Below are 20970 nucleotides of genomic sequence, written 5' to 3'. Positions count from 1 at the left end.
TTTTCTTTTTATTTATGAAATTTCAAATGAGAAAAATTGAACCCAATTTTTTAATCACCTTTAATTAATGAAAATATTTGGGATACAACCACCTGATGTTGAAAAAAAAACAGACGACAAGACCTAGTCACAAAACAGAAATAAATATACAATTTTTTTAATAAATTCTCATACCACAATATTGTTGACCTATAATGTGTAATTTCTAGGAAACAAACCTCATTCTGACAGGTGTATACTTCATAAAAGGAGTAATACATCAAATACTGTTAACCCATCTTGTACTTTATTTTTTTTAATTATTTGAATTTTTGGTTTTGATAATGATGCATACAAACCATAGAAATTTGTACTTCCTTGAACATTAAGCATTGTAATAATGAATCAGCAGTTTAAAATTATATATACTTATGAAAAAAGAAGCATGAATCTGGTCTGTCTTAACCACATGTGTGTTGTTATTATCACTTGATTTATATTGTCTATATAAAAGTTGTTTTTATGAGAGAAAATTGGTTATCTGTGTTCTCTTGACCCTATTCTCAACTGTTTTTGGGTTTTTTCTTCAAACAGCACGATTCAGAGTGGTTCAAACCATGTGGTTCCTTAGCTTGTCATAATAATAGATGTCTTGGATGGAAATAAGTCATTTTACTAGGCCAAATGAGCTGAATTCCCATCCCTGTTTCCATTCTCTATTCTAATAAAACTAAGCAACACTAAACCACTTACCTTACTGCTAAACCTCCTTCCACCAGATCTGATATAATAATAGGGTCCCCTGGTGTATCTGTGCCAGATATTGTTATCCCTAATGGACCTCCTCGTCTCTGCATTTCAACTGTATACATCACACATTCTCCTCCACTATCATCTAACAGACAAATAATACATTGTTATCAATAGCGAAATTAATATAAATAGGAAATATGCAGATTGGTAATCAAAATATTTAGAAATGCTTACATAAATAAAACCCTCTAAGTATGTGCACTTCATTTTAAATGCTTGTGTAGTATAAAATGCTAACAAAAAGATGGATGCATGGATGTTCAACATTTAATAGGGAAATGTTCAGTTACATTAAATGCAGGAACAGGTAACCTTCAAATGTAAATTCAAGTTTGAATCTATGACTTTTGCTTTGGACTAATGTGAAAAAAACATTTATAGATATAGGAAGATGTGGTGTGAGTGCCAATGAGACAACTCTCCATCCAAATAACAATTTAAAAATTAAACCATTATAGGTTAAAGTATGGCCTTCAACACGGAGCCTTGGCTCACACCTAACAACAAGCTATAAAGGGCCCCAAAATTACTAGTGTAAAACCATTCAAACGGGAAAACCAACGGTCTAATCTATATAAACAAAACGAGAAACGAGAAACACGTATATATTACATAAACAAACGACAACTACTGTACATCAGATTCCTGACTTAGGACAGGTGCAAACATTTGCAGCGGGATTAAACGTTTTAATGGGCCCATACCTTCTCCCTTTTTCTGAAACAATAGTTTAACATCACAACATAGAAAAACATACGATAAATATCAATTGGCAGACTTAACTCAATCAAAAAACGTATGATTACACAATGAACGAATAAATTTGATCTGCGATATCTGAATACAAATGGTTATCTAGTTATACAAATATAAGAAGTATTTTTAACATGTAAATTGTAATTTGAATTGTCTACATTGAGACTCAGATCTTAAATTCAAGTATGTACTGAAGTAGGAAAAAGTTACATTGAAAACTAAAATACATATACAAACATATCTATATCAGAAAGTCAAAGAAAACAAAATATACTTAACAAAAAAATGGAAATCCAGGATAAGGTAGATGTGAGCCAACAAAACACTGATGGAAACTAGCCTATTAAACACAGTTTGATTTTAGTCTTTTACCTGAATGCTTTCTTCTATCTTTCCTCTCAAATATGAACAGCAAACAGATATCTTACCTGAATATGGGTCATCCCTCTTTAGACGTAATTTGATGATGTCATCAGTGGATTGTAACAAATGTAAAGCATCTTCCACCAGCATGTTCTCTGTTTTTACATCATTAATAGCCAACAGTTTATCTCCTGGCTGGATTGATCCACATCTGCAAATTATTTTTGTATTGATTTTCATTCAAAGTTATTTTTTTAATATTTTACTGTAGATTACTTTTTTTGTTTTGCTTATAAAAAAAGTGTATACTCATTTAGTTTGTGCAAATAATTGGAAAAACTCTTTATGATAAAGACATCTTTAATTTTGTTTTGTGATCAAAGTATAAAATTATATTACATGTAAAAGGAGAATGTGTCCATAAAACTTTGATGCCGTCTTCACACTATCATTTTCTATGTTCAGTGTACCAAGAAATTGGGGTAAAAACTCTAAGTTGGAATTAAAATTAGAAAGATCATATTATAAGGAACATTGTCCTAAGAATCAGGTTAATTAGACTTTTATTTCATTAAAAACTACCAAAAACCAAAAACTTTAACAAGAAGCAGAACAAACGAACAAAAGGACCGATGAAATGACAGACAGATATACAGACGGCCATTTGCTATTGTAGATGGGGCATAAATAATACTTTCAAAACAAATAAGATTGGTTTGGCAATTTGCATGCATTTCATATTTTTTCAGATACTGTGGATTCATTATTATTCTTTAGATACTAATTCTCTGTGTTATATCGGGTACAGTTAAACCACAAATTCAAATATTCGATGAAGTATGTATTTCTCAGGATTATAAGACTATATGTAGACTTTGGCAAAATCAAGAAATCAAGTAAAAATGATAATTTGTTTTTCTTCAGTCCGTGAAAATAAAGGAATAAAAAATACTCAGATTAATATAAGTATATCATTTCATTTTAGGCATTTACAAAATGGCCCAGTAACACTGAACTGTAATACACATTTGCTGAATACTGATACTGTGTCATAATTTGGACAAACTCTACATTACTACAACATGCACCAATATGCTTCTAGATGAATTAATTTCATTATTGCTGACAAATTGTACATCATTTACCTGTGTGCTACGCTTCCTTTCTTAACATCTGTGATGATCAAATGGTCATTGGCTTTTCCACCAACTCCTGATAAAGTGTAAACATTTGAATTATTGAATTATTTGTTCATTAAATTTCCAGCATCTCAGCCTCAGTTTTTTAGCAACTGATCAATTATTTTTTTCCAAATTTCAATTATAATATGATATCCTTGAAACCCTTCAAAAGGGGTCATTTATTTTCTGACTGTAGTAAGCTGTTCATGTCTTTACTAAATGGCAACAGAATCACTATCCTTATGTCAAGCTTTCTGCAAAAGTCAAAGGCTCGGAAAAAAAGTGGTGATAAAAAACTACCAGTTAATAGAAAGATGGTAATTTTTTTTTTAGATGTATAGAACAATCGCCTTGGCAATATTAAAATAATTCTATTCTAACTATTATCATATCTTACCTGACAAGCAAACACCTAAACCTGTTTTCACCATTGGTAGTTTGACTACAAATGTCCCGGATGTCAAAATCACTGATTCTGTAAAACATACAAAAAAATTTTTTTTATATTGCAAGAAAATTGTTATTTGTTAACTTTGAGTTTCAAATGAATATTTCCACTCCTGAGAAACTATCAATTCCTGCTCAGAGCTTTTTAAGAAGGCTATTCTTAGCAGTTTATGTGACAATAATTATCATGATCTATTTAGATGTTAATCAAATCTACACCATTTCTATGATAAAGAAAGTACAGCATTATAGAGGAAGCTCAATAAACACCTGTGTAAATGTTTATTCAATCAAATCTACACCATTTCTATGATAAAGAAAGTACAGCATGATAGAGGAAGCTCAATAAACACCTGTGTAAATGTTTATTCAATCAAATCTACACCATTTCTATGATAAAGAAAGTACAGCATGATAGAGGAAGCTCAATAAACACCTGTGTAAATGTTTATTCAATCAAATCTACACCACTTCTATGATAAAGAAAGTACAGCATGATAGAGGAAGCTCAATAAACACCTGTGTAAATGTTTATTCAATCAAATCTACACCACTTCTATGATAAAGAAAGTACAGCATTATAGAGGAAGCTCGAAAAACACCTGTGTAAATGTTTATTCAATCAAATCTACACCACTTCTATGATAAAGAAAGTACAGCATGATAGAGGAAGCTCAATAAACACCTGTGTAAATGTTTATTCAATCAAATCTACACCACTTCTATGATAAAGAAAGTACAGCATGATAGAGGAAGCTCAATAAACACCCGTGTAAATGTTTATTCAATCAAATCTACACCACTTCTATGATAAAGAAAGTACAGCATGATAGAGGAAGCTCAATAAACACCTGTGTAAATGTTTATTCAATCAAATCTACACCACTTCTATGATAAAGAAAGTACAGCATGATAGAGGAAGCTCAATAAACACCCGTGTAAATGTTTATTCAATCAAATCTACACCAGGTCTATGATAAAGAAAGTACAGCATGATAGAGGAAGCTCAATAAACACCCGTGTAAATGTTTATTCAATCAAATCTACACCAGGTCTATGATAAAGAAAGTAGAGCATTATAGAGGAAGCTCAATAAACACCTGTGTAAATGTTTATTCAATCAAATCTACACCATTTCTATGATAAAGAAAGTACAGCATGATAGAGGAAGCTCAATAAACACCTGTGTAAATGTTTATTCAATCAAATCTACACCACTTCTATGATAAAGAAAGTACAGCATGATAGAGGAAGCTCAATAAACACCCGTGTAAATGTTTATTCAATCAAATCTACACCACTTCTATGATAAAGAAAGTACAGCATGATAGAGGAAGCTCAATAAACACCCGTGTAAATGTTTATTCAATCAAATCTACACCAGGTCTATGATAAAGAAAGTACAGCATTATAGAGGAAGCTCAATAAACACCCGTGTAAATGTTTATTCAACCAAATCTACACCAGGTCTATGATAAAGAAAGTACAGCATGATAGAGGAAGCTCAATAAACACCCGTGTAAATGTTTATTCAATCAAATCTACACCAGGTCTATGATAAAGAAAGTACAGCATTATAGAGGAAGCTCAATAAACACCCGTGTAAATGTTTATTCAACCAAATCTACACCAGGTCTATGATAAAGAAAGTACAGCATTATAGAGGAAGCTCAATAAACACCCGTGTAAATGTTTATTCAACCAAATCTACACCAGGTCTATGATAAAGAAAGTACAGCATTATAGAGGAAGCTCAATAAACACCCGTGTAAATGTTTATTCAACCAAATCTACACCAGGTCTATGATAAAGAAAGTACAGCATTATAGAGGAAGCTCAATAAACACCCGTGTAAATGTTTATTCAACCAAATCTACACCAGGTCTATGATAAAGAAAGTACAGCATTATAGAGGAAGCTCAATAAACACCCGTGTAAATGTTTATTCAACCAAATCTACACCAGGTCTATGATAAAGAAAGTACAGCATGATAGAGGAAACTCAATAATCACCTGTGTAAATGTTTATTCAATCAAATCTACACCACTTCTATGATAAAGAAAGTAGAGCATTATAGAGGAAGCTCAATAAACACCTGTGTAAATGTTTATTCAATCAAATCTACACCACTTCTATGATAAAGAAAGTACAGCATGATAGAGGAAGCTCAATAAACACCTGTGTAAATGTTTATTCAATCAAATCTACACCACTTCTATGATAAAGAAAGTAGAGCATTATAGAGGAAGCTCAATAAACACCTGTGTAAATGTTTATTCAATCAAATCTACACCACTTCTATGATAAAGAAAGTAGAGCATTATAGAGGAAGCTCAATAAACACCTGTGTAAATGTTTATTCAATCAAATCTACACCACTTCTATGATAAAGAAAGTACAGCATGATAGAGGAAGCTCAATAAACACCTGTGTAAATGTTTATTCAATCAAATCTACACCACTTCTATGATAAAGAAAGTAGAGCATTATAGAGGAAGCTCAATAAACACCTGTGTAAATGTTTATTCAATCAAATCTACACCACTTCTATGATAAAGAAAGTAGAGCATTATAGAGGAAGCTCAATAAACACCTGTGTAAATGTTTATTCAATCAAATCTACACCACTTCTATGATATAGAAAGTACAGCATGATAGAGGAAGCTCAATAAACACCTGTGTAAATGTTTATTCAATCAAATCTACACCACTTCTATGATAAAGAAAGTACAGCATGATAGAGGAAGCTCAATAAACACCTGTGTAAATGTTTATTCAATCAAATCTACACCATTTCTATGATAAAGAACGTAGAGCATTATAGAGGAAGCTCAATAAACACCTGTGTAAATGTTTATTCAATCAAATCTACACCACTTCTATGATAAAGAAAGTACAGCATTATAGAGGAAGCTCAATAAACACCTGTGTAAATGTTTATTCAATCAAATCTACACCACTTCTATGATAAAGAAAGATGAGCATTATAGAGGAAGCTCAATAAACACCTGTGTAAATGTTTATTCAATCAAATCTACACCACTTCTATGATAAAGAAAGATGAGCATTATAGAGGAAGCTCAATAAACACCTGTGTAAATGTTTATTCAATCAAATCTACACCACTTCTATGATAAAGAAAGATGAGCATTATAGAGGAAGCTCAATAATCACCTGTGTAAATGTTTATTCAATCAAATCTTGCATTTATAGTTTGTCAATCAATAAAACTGACTGTCACGAAATAATGTTAATGAATAGAAGTACAGTAGTTGTTTTTGTTTATGTAATATATATATGTGTTTCTCGATTCTCGTTTTGTTTATATAGATTAGACCGTTGGTGTTCCCGTTTGAAGGGTTTTACACTAGTAATTTTGGGGCCCTTTATAGCTTGTTTTTCGGTGTGAGCCAAGGCTCCGTGTTGAAGGCCGTACTTTAACCTATAATGGTTTACTTTTTAAATTGTTATTTGGATGGAGAGTTGTCTCATTGGCACTCACACCACATCTTCCTATATCTAGAAATTGACATTTCCACAACATGCAAACAAGAAAAAGCAAGTGTAAGCAGCAATCACAAAGTGAATACAAAGAGTCACGTTGTATCAAGCTACTAATATTTTATTTTATCTATATGCCTTAAATCCAATTGTGTGTTTATTATGATGTTTATGTTTTCCCCCTCCCTGAGACTGTTTTATGCAAGACAAAGGGTAGCTTAATAACATCTCCTCACAAATTGTGATGTCACTAATAAGTTGTGCTTACATCACAAAGCCACAACACAAGAATTTCTGGGCAACTAAGTAAGATGATAAAGGCTAAAGGGAAATACAGAAATGGGTCAACAGTCTTGAGTGTCATTTTAATCTATTTTTAAGCTGAATAGATTTATAGGTTAGGGAAATCATCATCTATAAAATCTCAAAATTAGATAAATACAACAATGAAAGCTCATTCATGGAAATTCTATACTACTCCAGTCGAATACATAACCAAAACAATAAAGCCCATTAAAATAACTTATATTGCGTTTTAATTTTTGTGTGTGTAATTATTTACCTTTCTTTAATCCTTTATTTACAAATATAAAAAGAAAGAATGCAAGCATAATAATTTCAGGCAATATGTTTCATTTTTTTTTATCAATTTCCTAAAAATTTGAAATTTTTTGGTTAATTCATCATTGCGATTTTTGAAGAATGTGCATAAATGTGATTTTAATTATTGCTATTTCAGGAAAACAAATATGCATAGCTAGTTATACAGTGATTGGACTACTTACGGCTGTTTCAAAAACTCATATGTCCCCCCCCTGCCCCATCTCCCAAGGGAAGGCAATTTTTCCTAACTTTAAGTGGGTGGTTGTATTTGAAATTAATACCAAAATGCAAAGAGAGTGTTGTTTTAATTTTATTTTTATTTCTGTTGGTGGTAGGGTTAAAAAAAAAAGTGCCGTCCCGTCCTGGAGGGACATAGTTTTTTTCTAGAACAGCCCTTAGGCAAATCAACCACCAAGGACTCCATGAATTTTGTGTCAAATGGGAAGTATATTGGAAATTCATGTTTGGCGATGGAAAAATCAAGAGATCAAATATATTCCACAATTAGATAGAGGTGCACAGTGCACAACTTCCCTTCCCTTAAAAAAGATACTGCAACAGTTGGGATAATTTCTCTTCTGTAATAAATGAGGATTTATGGATAAGAGAAAATAAACGACAAACCTTTGTTGATTGATTGTTACAAAAGAAAATTAATTCACAATGAACTACAAACCTGTGACATCAAATTCCACTTCCAGATCACATCTATAGAAATGTATATCCCCTAAAACATGACAGACCTCTGTATATTGGTTCTTGTCACAATGATGTTTAAAAAACATCTAATATTATTCACATTGAACTACAAACCTGTAACATCAAATTCCACTTCCAGATCACATCTATGTCTACATTCTCTTAACAGCTGATTCACTTCATCAATAGTTTTATCTGACAAGCTTTGTCCATTTACTGTTAATATTCTATCACCTTCTTGCATCAAGGCACATCTAAATAAAAACATTAACCAAAATGTGTAGAAAATACTATCTTATTTTACGTAAATTTTTTTAATCCTTGATTTTTTTGTGATTTATGGAAACGTTTCTCTGCTATCAAGTGTTGAACATCTACCAAAAACAATGTTGTTCTGCCCTTTATCCAGATTGATCTACTTTGTAATTATAATTTTCTTCATCCTGAATATTCAAAAACACACTAGCCATTGGATTTAAACATTAAAGGGAAACTTCGCAAAAAATCAAAAATTGATATTATGTCCATTCTGTATAAAAATGCTCAAATTTATAAATATTTAAGTTTTATTCCGCTAGATAAGAGATCACCATCGATTTTAAATTTTGAGTTCAGTTATCTTCGTTCCGCCATTTTGTTATCTTGTCCAAATAAAAATCACGATATGTCTATAAACCACAAAGAAACAAAACTACAGTAACCGATGTAGTCGTAATTACGTGTCGATATCTTGTCAATCATTCGGTTGTTTTATCTGACCAGAGACATATATGTCTGATCTGACTAACTAACTTGATACGGAAAATGTTCTTATTTTTTTAAATAACCATATAGTCTGTTATTTTTAAACTGTTAATATTGGAATTAGTTAAAAAGTCAAAGTTCAAATCATAGAGAAGTGTTCCGTGAAAATTGTTTTCGAAAATCTAATTCGTTCATAATTCAAGTAATATACTTTATTCAAATAAATTAGGATCTTCGCTCCACTGATCACCCGCATGGCTTAAGGTATTACTCCCAAAGGTATTGTGAGGGGTGTAAGGTGACACGTCCAGGTATTCAAGCGATTTCCTGTCGGGCTTGCAAGTTCATGCATCGTTTCACTTCTGTAGGTATTGATCAGTGTACACGGCCGATAACTTATAACTTTCCATTTTGAACTATCAGGTGCATGTATAATATACATCTCTGTCTTGCATGTCCGAAAGTGATATAATATACTAGTCATTACTTAACTCATACGCTTGTTTATAAATAAAATTTCTGGTGTAAAGAATATTATTTATAAAAAAAAAAATGTACCAAAAAAAAAAAAAAATTGAAGATATACAAATATACGTATTTTTTCCAAGGGTTAATTTGGGAAAATCAGAGACATATAATACATCTCTGGGAAAATGTAATATTTACTCGTTGTCGACGATTTGTTTATACGCCCGGATAGAAAGTTATGGAACTACAGCGCAATTTAAAATATATACATGTATACATTGAACATAAGAAAGAAACATACATTTTGTGCAAATTGGGGTAAAAGTTTTGTAAATAGACTAGTCCACGTATACCAACAGTATGCAATCATCCAATTCGATAGACTTTTGTATACCAAAAGAAGAAGAAGAAGAGGACCAATTTGATTTAAATACAGGTCGATCTATAACTTGCTTTGGTTCATCGAAGTTATGAACATAGTAAAATCACAGATTTATATATCAATTAGATTGTTCTCGAATAAAGAAAGAAATTCGTCATCACCACAATTGTTCCGACATATGCAACTGGACGTACACTAATAATCCCCGAGGGATGTGAATATTTTCTAGGAAAGCTATTGAGTATTAAAGTTTCAAATCATTTTCGGGATTTATTTACTTTCTTGATATTCAATTACAGCAAATTTAAAGAATAAACTGCTTGTCAGATATTTGACCGCTTTAGGGGTATTCTTGCCAGTTGAACAGACTTATAATTACATTAAAAAATAGGGAAAGATGACATTAAATTCGTTGTCTTTTGTTTTTAAACATCTTTGGTCAAATAGTTATTAAGTATTATACGTTGTGAGACGAAGACTATTTTAATAAGGACGTCCCCGATTATGATTAAATTTGGTTGACGTTTTTCACACTTGATAAAGAATATCTATTTGTAATTTTTCCATTCCATTCCAAGAAGACCTTAAATTTGCTGTCAATTTTTTAAAACTTCTCAAGTACAAAAGTATTTTTTCTTTAATCGTTCATATTATATTCCGCTTCGGTAGAGTTATCTTCAGTGAGTTCCAGTTATTAATTTATATAAGTGTTCTCATTCATTTATTTGCCTAATAAAGACAAATAAAAATACTTTGGTAAAGCTATTTATAATTTCTAAGTTCTCCTTTTTATTAGACATCAATCAAGGACAAAAGGTGTAAATCAATTCAATAGGACATATGAATTAAGTTTCCCGTCTTTAACCGAAAATTGTGTATTTCTTAGTAAATTAACTTATTTGAATTCAAATAAATAATAGCACCAAACATAATTGAATAATTCCACGGCGATCAATTTTTATTTGTCACCAACTTAAATATATATTTTAAATATGTGTATTGAATGCTCCCTTGTCGTATAATTTACTGATCCGAATAGACTGTCACACCTGGCAAGGTGTGCCCAAGAGGCGTGGTTAAATACCGAAGTGCAAATAACAATTTACCTTTCAACAAGCCATCTACGAGTATTGCCACAGAACCGTGAATACACACATCGTATCAACCAAGTCATAGCAGAGATAGTAAAAGGTCAATAAGAGTACACCAACATATTGTCTTTACAGATTATTGTACTTTACTTTGTTCACCTTATCAGTCCGAAAATACATTAATTAAAAATAAATTAATAACTTTTTGTGTTGTCTACAAAAATAATTCGAATATATACGTTTAACATAGAAAATTTATCTCATGAATATGTACAATTGAACGTCTTTGCGTTTTATCTTCTTATTATAGGATGGTTATTAGATAAAGCATAAGTCATCGGCGCGCTTACGATTACGTTAAAATATGATTAAAAACCAATGATTGTATTTTAAATCCCGGCATGCAAAAACCAGGAGAAAACGTCACGACCTACAGGAAGTAGTTAATATTTTTTCATTAAATATTGAATTTCTCCTTTATAACTGCACATATAGCGATAAAACGTTGTAATTATATATATTATGTCATAATGAACATATTTAAACCATAAGTAAAAAATCGTGAATTTTCCCTTTAACTAAATATTTGCCAATGGATATCAAGCAAACAAAAATTTGCAGTGAACCTCACACTTCAGCTGTTAGTTTATTATTGCGCTCCACATTATCTATATTTGTTATGCTAGATCTCCTAGCAAGTAAGAATCCACCACATCTTTCTCATCTCAAGTATAGACCATTTCTTTGAAGAAAACTGATATACCATATCTACAGGTTAGCCATTTCAAAAAAATAAATACGCAGATTGCAAGAAAAATATATAGAATTTGTCCCAATTACCCTAATTCAAATTTTTCTGGAAATATTCTCACCACCAATATAGCAAAAAAAAAGTAACAAAATATTAAAGGGTGTGCAATATTTTCAGGTTAAAAATAGCTTTGATATACATTTACCTGTCTGCAGCACTACCAGTCTGCACATAAGATACAACAGGGGCTTCCCCAAGGACTGAGGAATCATTAAAACTTCCATCTACTGTTAACCCTAATCCTCTGTAGTCTGCATACAGTCTGATCTCCATGGTTTCTGATCGGCCTATCTGGTTCCCAAGCATAATGGATGTGGTAGTTGAGGATATGGAAACTAAAATAAAAAGTTCTAACTAATAAAAACATTTATATCTTACTGTGTATACGTTTATTTTTGTGGCTAACAATTTTTCAAGGATGGAAGAAAATGTGTTTGTTTATGAATACTTGATTTCTGGGTTGTGCAAAAGTGTGAATACAAGCACACAGTAGATACCCCAATAATAATGACTCCACGGTACCTGAAATGGTTGAAAAAGTTTAAAGCACATGCTTTTCCTGAATATATACATGCAAAAGGTTTATTGTTTTTGCCAAGGAAAGAACAAGAAATATTATATATACTTAACGTGAATTGATTCATTCTGAATACGAATAAAGTACTTGCTATGTCATGTATTAAGAAAACAATGCTCATATTTGAAATAATACATCATCAAATTAAGACAACATTGTGCATTCATTCATTCAACTGTGCTTTATAGGTTTTTGCTGATTTAATAATTCTGCAAGTTTATGCCAATAACTTACTGTTGGATGGCTGTCTCTTGGTCAGTTGTCTCTTCCTTCCAGACAACCTCAGTGTACTGGTACCAGATGACATGTTGTATGCGGAACCTGTAGAGTTATACATATTGAAGCTACTAGGAGTAGAGAGAGAGGAGGGTATGGCTGGGACAGAAGCTGCATTGGACATGCTACCAGTGGTTGAACGAACTAAAGTGAAAGTAGATATAAATAGCTATGTAAATATGAAAGTAAAGGAATATATATAAAAGTCTATAAATTTCTTCTATGAGTTGAACATTTTTGATAGAATATATTTGGTTCTTATTGTAATGTATATGGAGTATATGCATGCAGTATACAAATTTTACATAATGATATATAAATAATAACCATACTGTGGATTCATTTATTTACTTGGATACCAAATTTTGTCAAAGTCTGTACACAAGCCTTCATAAAATGTGTACTTCATTGAATATTTGTATAAGTGGTTTACCTACGTGCATGAAATCAGAGACATATAATATGAAATGCACAAAAAATGGCATCTTAAGAATAAAATTTATGAATCAACATGTACATAAGTAAGGAATTATCAACTAGACACTTTCTATAAAAAAAAATATATAAAGCAAAAAACATTGATAAGTCTAAAAACCAAAGAAATATTGGGTGTAAACAAATAAATATAAGCATATAAAACCTATCAAAGGATAATATACTTTGTTATAAGGTAAGTTAAAGAAGTTTAAAATGTCCATCAAAATTTTGATTTTCAAGCTGTGAGATATCCATAAAAAAAGATACAAATATTCTAAAATTCTAACAAAAAAATTATTAAAGATGTTAAGATAAATGTACAGTTGATAATTGTGTGACAGTAAACTATAACTTGATCTGAAGAATGAAAAGAAAAAGATAAAACTAGCCCATCCTTGATGAAATAAATGTTCAAATGTAACAAAAAATGAAATAGAAAATGCTAATTATTTGTATTGTTTGTTTTTATTTATCATCTTCACTGAGAAATTGTTATTTGGTTTCTTTCAATGTGGCAAATTTATAGATTTATGAAACAGATTGTTACATTTCTTAAGAGATGCATTTCAACCCATGCTTACTAGCCAGCAAACTTAGTCTGCAAAAACTGTCAATTTAAACAAATATAAATATAAGACTAGCTGCTAATTTTGTAAATCTCTAGTGCATGTAATCCTCACAAACAGCTCATTCAAAAAGTTCATTCAAATAACTCTTTTAGGTAAAAAATTTGATGTTAAATGCTTTATTTTTCTACATTTGCTAGAGGTATAGGGGGAGGGTTGAGATCTCACAAACATGTTTAACCCTGCCACATTTTTGCGACTGTCCCATGTCAGGAGCCTCTGGTCTTTGTTAGTCTTGTATTATTTTAATTTTGGTTTCTTGTGTACAATTTGGAAATTTGTATGGCGTTCATTATCACTGAACTAGTATATATTTGTTTAGGGCCAGCTGAAGGATGCCTCCGGGTGCGGGAATTTCTTGCTACATTGAAGACCTGTTGGTGACCTTCTGCTGTTGTTTTTTTCTTTGGTCCGACGGGTTGCTGTCTCTTTGACACATTCCCCATTTCCATTCTCAATTTTATTTCCTAATATCACATTATGATGATAATGTAAGTACCTAAATTACTTTTAATCCCTCTTCTTGATATTATATCCCTGGATGTATGTTGTTCTACAATCTTTGCCGGTAATATTTCAAGGGTGACAACTTCATCCAGACTACATTTTAACAGTTGTGTAGCCTCAGCAATAGACATGTGCTCAACACTGGTTCCTTCAATGGATCTTATTAGGTCACCTACATGTAATGCTCCACACCTGAAAGTAGATTTTTTATTATTAATTTTTCCACATTATTTGATTGAATAATTATCTTTATCTGTGAAGAAACCTAAAAAAAAACCACAGTATCATACATGTACATTTACTAATAATATTTTGCAATATTTGGTGTATTTTCAAAACTATGACCACTTTATAAATACATACAGCTAAAAATAACTCAAAACTGCAATTTTGACAGATTTTGGCAAATTTTTAGTTAGAGATCAAAACTATTTGAGAAGGACATTCATCACCAAAAAACAAATTGCTATAAAGCTATACATTAACCTCTTAATACAATAATTCATTTTGGTTAGATATGTTCCTCTATGCAAAACATTATAAAACATGTAAAATTTGCAATATTGTTTTAGAAGCAAAGTATAGCAATGCATTTTATTTTCATTTAATTTAAATATGTTCATTTGCTTTTTGTTTGATAATACAATGCAATATCTTGAATATTCAAATACCAGTAGGTTTTTTAACTTTTGGATTTTTTTGGTGAAAGAAACCAGGGATGGGGTAATTGGAAATGTAATGGTAATTAAGTGTAATGCATTACAATTTTCCATGTAATTGAATGTAATGTGTAATTGAGCATTTTTTTAATTACATGTAATGGTAATTTAATTAATTAAATTGAAAAAAGCATGTAATGCTCAATTACTTTTGAATTACATTTGAATTACATATACTTTTATGGTGTTAAAGATAAATGATACTTGTTTTTCAAATATTGATATCACATACTTTTTTAATATATGAAGTCTATAATTTATACTGAAGTTACAATGTATATTAATCTTTATTTGACCTACAGATTTTTTTTTTTAATAATTATTATTTAATTTTAAATTAAAAAAATGTGAGAATCATATATTAGTGTTCATTTTTTAAGACAGATCTTTTAACTAAATATATTGATAAGTAATTAGTCACATTGTTAAACAAAATAAAACAAAAAAGTGTCACTGTGAAAAATCTTTCTTAGACAGTTCATTTAAAATTTATAATCACTGCACACAATCATTTTGTGAAATAAGTATACACAAAAGGATTATAGAAATAAAAATTAACAGCTGTAAAAACAAACAGCAATTAATCAGATTAAAATGTCCAGGGGCAATGCCACTGTTACATGTATTTTCATCTAATTAGCAAAATATTGCTAATATTTGGACATTATACATACATTATTTGTCCTAAAATTATTTTCTATATTGTGACAAGCACACTTTTTGATATTTTTAATGTAAAAAAAATATTTATTATTTATGTATAATATCTTTATTTATATTATGTTTAATTTAAATGACTTCATTTCTGAGATGTCAAAATACCCCTTGATGTATTGGCAAGTTAATAGGAACCAATTCCCCCTCCTTTCAATTTGATGATCTTCTGATCATAGAACTTCCATGTTCTGATCAAGCAATATCTGCTGCATTAGCTCCTGTCAAAATGCTATTTAGAATTGATGTCAAAGTGTGCAGACCAGAGAGATTCAGACTAAATGACAAAACATTAAAATAGCTAATTATTATCAAATGCAACGCTTAAACTATGCTTACATGAATATTTTACACATGCATTATTTATACATGTATAATATTGTTAAAAAATACCATAACGAAATGTAATGTGTAATTTAATTAATTTCTTTAGTAAAGTAATTGTAATTTAATTAATTACATTTCAAAAACAGTGTAATGTGTAATTGATGTAATTGATCATTTTTGCAATGTAATGTGTAATTTAATTAATTACATTCCAATGTAATTGACCCCAAGTCTGAAAGAAACAAATAATTGGGAACCTCTTTTTCAACTGTTTTGCAGAAACATTAGTACTTTCTATGAGTAGAGTTCTAATAAAATGGTGGTTTGAATATTCTGATGACAAAATTTTTGCAAAGGACTGACACAATTTTGATATTTTGCAATAAAATAACGATGAGGACCAGCTGATTTTCTCAATGGATCACCAGGGAAAAAAGATTTTGAAAAGTATTGTTAGCAATTTAGACTAATGGTACACCTTATAGACATTCCAATATACCTGTCTGCTAAGCTCATTGGGTCTATACCATCAATAGACAGACACCATTTCCCCTGGTGTGATGTCTGTGAGAGACCTAGACCTAAGGATGTCCCAGGTACTCTGCCTATTTCTACCAACAATGGTCCTGTAGCGTTCTTAATGGTATCTGTAAATAAAAGAGAGAGAAAATATGATGGAATTTACACAATAGTTAAACAAAGCACGTTTCAGTTGGAATAACTATGCTAGCAAGGAATACTTATTCTTCCAACCGGGGATTGCTGCTGCCAGTATAAAGTTACAAGTTGATTATCAAAATAGAAATTCATTTATAGGTCAAATACAGCAAAAGGAGAAGATTTTTTTTATCTTGCTCAGTGTGCTACTCTATCTGTGACTATCAAGAAGCTTGTGTCCATGATTTAAAAATTCCAAAAAGGTTTGACAAAGTTATGAAAGTTATATCTTTTTAATACCTCAGACTTGACCTGAATTCTTGTTTATTTTAGCTCCATGTCTCTCATTATTAGTTCTATTTAAAGTAACAGTGGCACCTCCAACCTTCATTGAATTTTATGGAACTGAACAGAGTTATCATTATGATCAAGAGATTGCATCTGGGCCAAACATTTTTCTCTCTTTATGTTTCTGTATTTTACCGATAAATGATAATTCAATATATTTTCAAGTTTCCTATATTTTACATTGTTTTACTTATATGTTTAATTCTGTGTCATTTTTGTCTGTTTGAATTGGCAATCACACCACATCTTCTTTTTATATCATTTTTGAAAATACTCAAGAATTATTTACTAACCTATAACAGACATATCATATTCAACTGTGAAGTTAGCTTCATGTCCACATTGTTGTAGGAACATTGAGGCCTCTGACAGGGTAAAATGTGCAACATTGTATTCATTGATAGCAATGATCCTATCTCCAACCTGTATGGACCCTTCTCTGAAAAATAAAGTAAATCATTATAATCATTCAAAATAAAAATAAAAGGACCCAAATTCCCCCAGCCTTAAGAACCAATAGTGATATTTGTCATTCAAAATATTACCTAAACAACATGAAGAAATAATTTGCTGATTCATTTTAAGAGTACCATATATGCTGAAGGAGGTGATTATTAGAAAGATCTTTCTAATCAATGACAAATTGTCAGTAATTCAAATAGAATCTGCATATGAAAATTTATGTATTTTGTCTTTTTCTTGCAAGAAATCATACTATAATTCATCTCAGCATCTGTCAAAGAACTTCTATTTTCCATCTTTTTCACCATTTTTAAAAATAAAACAATAGTTGTCACATCTTCTTTTTTATATGATAACAAAAGCAAAAAATATCCAAGGAAGATTTGATAATGTATGTTTTTTCTGTTCCAAATTTTGTATATTATGTATCTCATGCATTCAACTTGACTTAGGTCATGACATAAAATGTTGTTTGGTTCTCATTCAACTTTCAAATCAGGGTGGAGTGATAAATTGTATGTTACTTTTGTTTCCCCCAATTTGTGAAACTGCTTGAAAAAGAAAATAGCAAAAAACTGCAATAAAATATTGATTTACATATTTTACATTTCTCTTTGAAACAGTAACCCATTGAAGTATTACCTATCAGCAGATCCTCCAGGCCTTATTTGAGTGACAGTTAAAGCTCTAGATTTCTGTGGGTTATTATGGTATCCTCCACGCAGAGTAAAACCAAATCCTCCACTATCTCTTTCCAGGGACACAATATGTTGTTTACAACAAACAGAAAAGGAACTGGAAAATGCTGCAATAAAACAGGAGAATAAAAACAAGAATGTGTTCATAGTACATGAATGCCCCACTCCTACTATCATTTTCCATGTTCAGTGGTCTGTAAAATTGGGGTCAAAACTTTAATTTGGAATTAAATTAGAAAAATCATATCATAGGTAACATGAATACTTAGTTTGAAGTTGATGTGACTTCAGCTTCATCAAAAACTACCTTGATCAAAAACTTTAACCTGAACTTCCCACTATCATTTTCTATGTTCAGTGGACTGTGAAATTGGGGTCAAAACTTTAATTTGGCATTAAAATTAGAAAGATCATATCATGAAGAACATGTGTATTAAGTTTCAAGTTGATTGGACTTCAACTTCATCAAAATCTACCTTGACCAAAAACTTTAACCTGAAGCGGGAAGAACGGAAGGAAGAACGAACAGACAGACGGAGCCACAGACCAGAAAACATAATGCCCCTCTACTATCGAAGGTGGTGCATAACAACAAAGGCAAAAAACAAGAATTAGGTCATTACTGAATGCTAAATCCAGTAGAAATTTTTAGCATTATATAACCAATGACAGTTGTTCTGTATCAGTAGAATGTGTTGATATTTTTATTATTAGTCATGGTTGCACAGGATTTATTAACATCCAACAGAAAAAAGCACTCATTTAATTTTCTAATGAAGTGTATGTGATATGTCGTTATCAATATCATATCACACAATATCAATCCTCAACCCTTATACATTTTTGCTATCTCTCAGGTAGAGCTCTTTCAGTCGACCAGTCTTTGGACCTACTCTAAGCAAATACTAGTTTTAAGTATTTTGTTTGCCCTGGCCTTTCCTTGTTAGTCCATAACATTATCAGTGATCTGACTTACTTAAAGTCAATAAAATTTACCATTGTGAAAGCATAAACAAAGCTACAATGCATTATTATGAAGTTGCTGAAAACCCCTTCTATGTATTTTTTTTTCATTAATATCTATCATCTGTGGATTCATTTATTAAACTAAGAGGAAAAAATAAATAGTAACAACTTGAGTATATTTTTTTTAGAATGATTTTTTTTTTATTTTCAGGAATATTTGATTATGTGGTTTTGCGAAGGTCAGCATACAAGCCAATAGAAAAATTGCAATGAGTTGAAAATTAAAATTTTTAAGTCAACAAAAAACTAAATTTGGTTTAGCTCAAACAATAAAGAATCCTCAGCATGCAAAGTATTACTTACAGTTATCAGGAAGTTGATATTCTACTTCAAGTATAACATGTTCTCCAGTGTTCTTTAATAAGTTTATTATTTCATCGTGTTTCATTCCATCTGTCTTTATACCATTAACAGACAAGATGATATCATCCACTTCTAGAGAGTCAGATCTGTAAAAGCAATAGAGATTATATTGCAGGGGTTTTGTCATTCCTAACTCAAGATATTGTGAAAGTAATGAACAATACTATTTCTATCTGCTATATTATGTTTTATTTTCAGTGTTTTTCAGTAGTGGATTTGATAACCAATCTGTTGTTTGTGTGTTTTCAAATCTTTAATGATTAAATTTTATATTAATATCATATATTGCTGATGTTCTTCTGTTTTACCGTTTAGAAATTATGGACAAACTAATGAACTATGATGTCTACAGATACAAATCTTTTTTGGCACCCTACTATAACAAAATAATTACATGAATATCTTCTACAGTTTCTTTTTTAACCAAAATTTGAGCAAATAAGTTGCATATCTCAAACATTAAAACTTAAATGTAAAATGTACCTATGAGCAGTTCCTCCTGGTCTTATACTAGATACTGTGGGTCTAAACCCTTTATCTTCTCCTCCTGAAAATGCACAATGTAAACATACAATTTCAATCAATTTATTTCCTCCATGATACATGTAGGCTTTCAATGTTGAAGAGTTATGTATCAATGATAAGAGGCAAACTATTATCTTTTTTCCTGGTTTTCTAAAATATCTATACATTTTTTTCAATTTATTGCCAGATATTACATGCCTCAAATTCAAGCTGAATTCTAATCATTTATAAACATTTAAATATAGAAGTGGGAAAAAATCAATTACACATTAACAAAAGAAATATTTTCTAAATTTTCAAGCTTTATATTATCAAAGAGTTTTGAAATTCAATCCATGATATTTATAGGCAATTACTGAAAATGTTTTGCAAACCAGAGTGCTTGTGAAGACTGAAGAGTAAATAGATATAGGAAGATGTGGTGTGAGTGCCAATGAGACAACTCTCCATCCAAATAACAATTTAAAAAGTAAACCATTATAGGTTAAAGTACGGCCTTCAACATCGAGCCTTGGCTCACACTGAACAACAAGCTATAAAGGGCCCCAAAATTAATTAAAAATTGCATTAATTTAAAAATAGAGCATAACCTATGCATCAGCAAGGGAAATCAATTTTTAAATACAATATATTTCCCTAAATGATCATAATTGTAATGAGTTAATCTACAAATTTGGACAAAAGAGGATAACTCTAAATTTGATATTACTTTTCAATGCCTTTTTTGGAACAAAAAGTGGGTAGATTTACTTAATTTACTTTTCAATAAAATAATTTTCTGTATGATTCTTCACATGTACATTTTGTAACATAATGTCTGAGTATACAT

The 20970-nt window shown here is 30.7% G+C and overlaps 1 protein-coding gene across 2 annotated transcripts in view; it reads right to left on the bottom strand.

The window, feature by feature from the left end:
* Positions 1-20970, bottom strand: part of LOC134724659 (glutamate receptor-interacting protein 2-like) — a 29342-nt gene that overhangs the window by 5158 nt on the left and 3214 nt on the right. The window contains exons 4-16 of one of the 2 annotated variants that reach the window (XM_063587818.1): positions 20100-20163; positions 19557-19702; positions 18172-18334; positions 17361-17506; positions 16562-16709; positions 14295-14494; positions 12651-12836; positions 11985-12174; positions 8458-8597; positions 3490-3567; positions 3057-3123; positions 1977-2122; positions 733-874 (exon numbers count right to left, since the gene is read on the bottom strand). In XM_063587818.1, the coding sequence (XP_063443888.1) occupies positions 733-874; positions 1977-2122; positions 3057-3123; positions 3490-3567; positions 8458-8597; positions 11985-12174; positions 12651-12836; positions 14295-14494; positions 16562-16709; positions 17361-17506; positions 18172-18334; positions 19557-19702; positions 20100-20163 (1816 nt within the window). The remainder of the gene's footprint in view (positions 1-732; positions 875-1976; positions 2123-3056; positions 3124-3489; positions 3568-8457; positions 8598-11984; positions 12175-12650; positions 12837-14294; positions 14495-16561; positions 16710-17360; positions 17507-18171; positions 18335-19556; positions 19703-20099; positions 20164-20970) is intronic. The other variant, XM_063587826.1, reaches the window with a different exon arrangement.

Source organism: Mytilus trossulus, chromosome 1 (genome assembly GCF_036588685.1).
Source record: "Mytilus trossulus isolate FHL-02 chromosome 1, PNRI_Mtr1.1.1.hap1, whole genome shotgun sequence".
In the NCBI taxonomy this organism is placed as follows: domain Eukaryota; kingdom Metazoa; phylum Mollusca; class Bivalvia; order Mytilida; family Mytilidae; genus Mytilus; species Mytilus trossulus.
The sequence above is the reverse complement of the archived record's forward strand: the minus strand, read 5'-3'. Positions and strand labels throughout refer to the sequence as shown.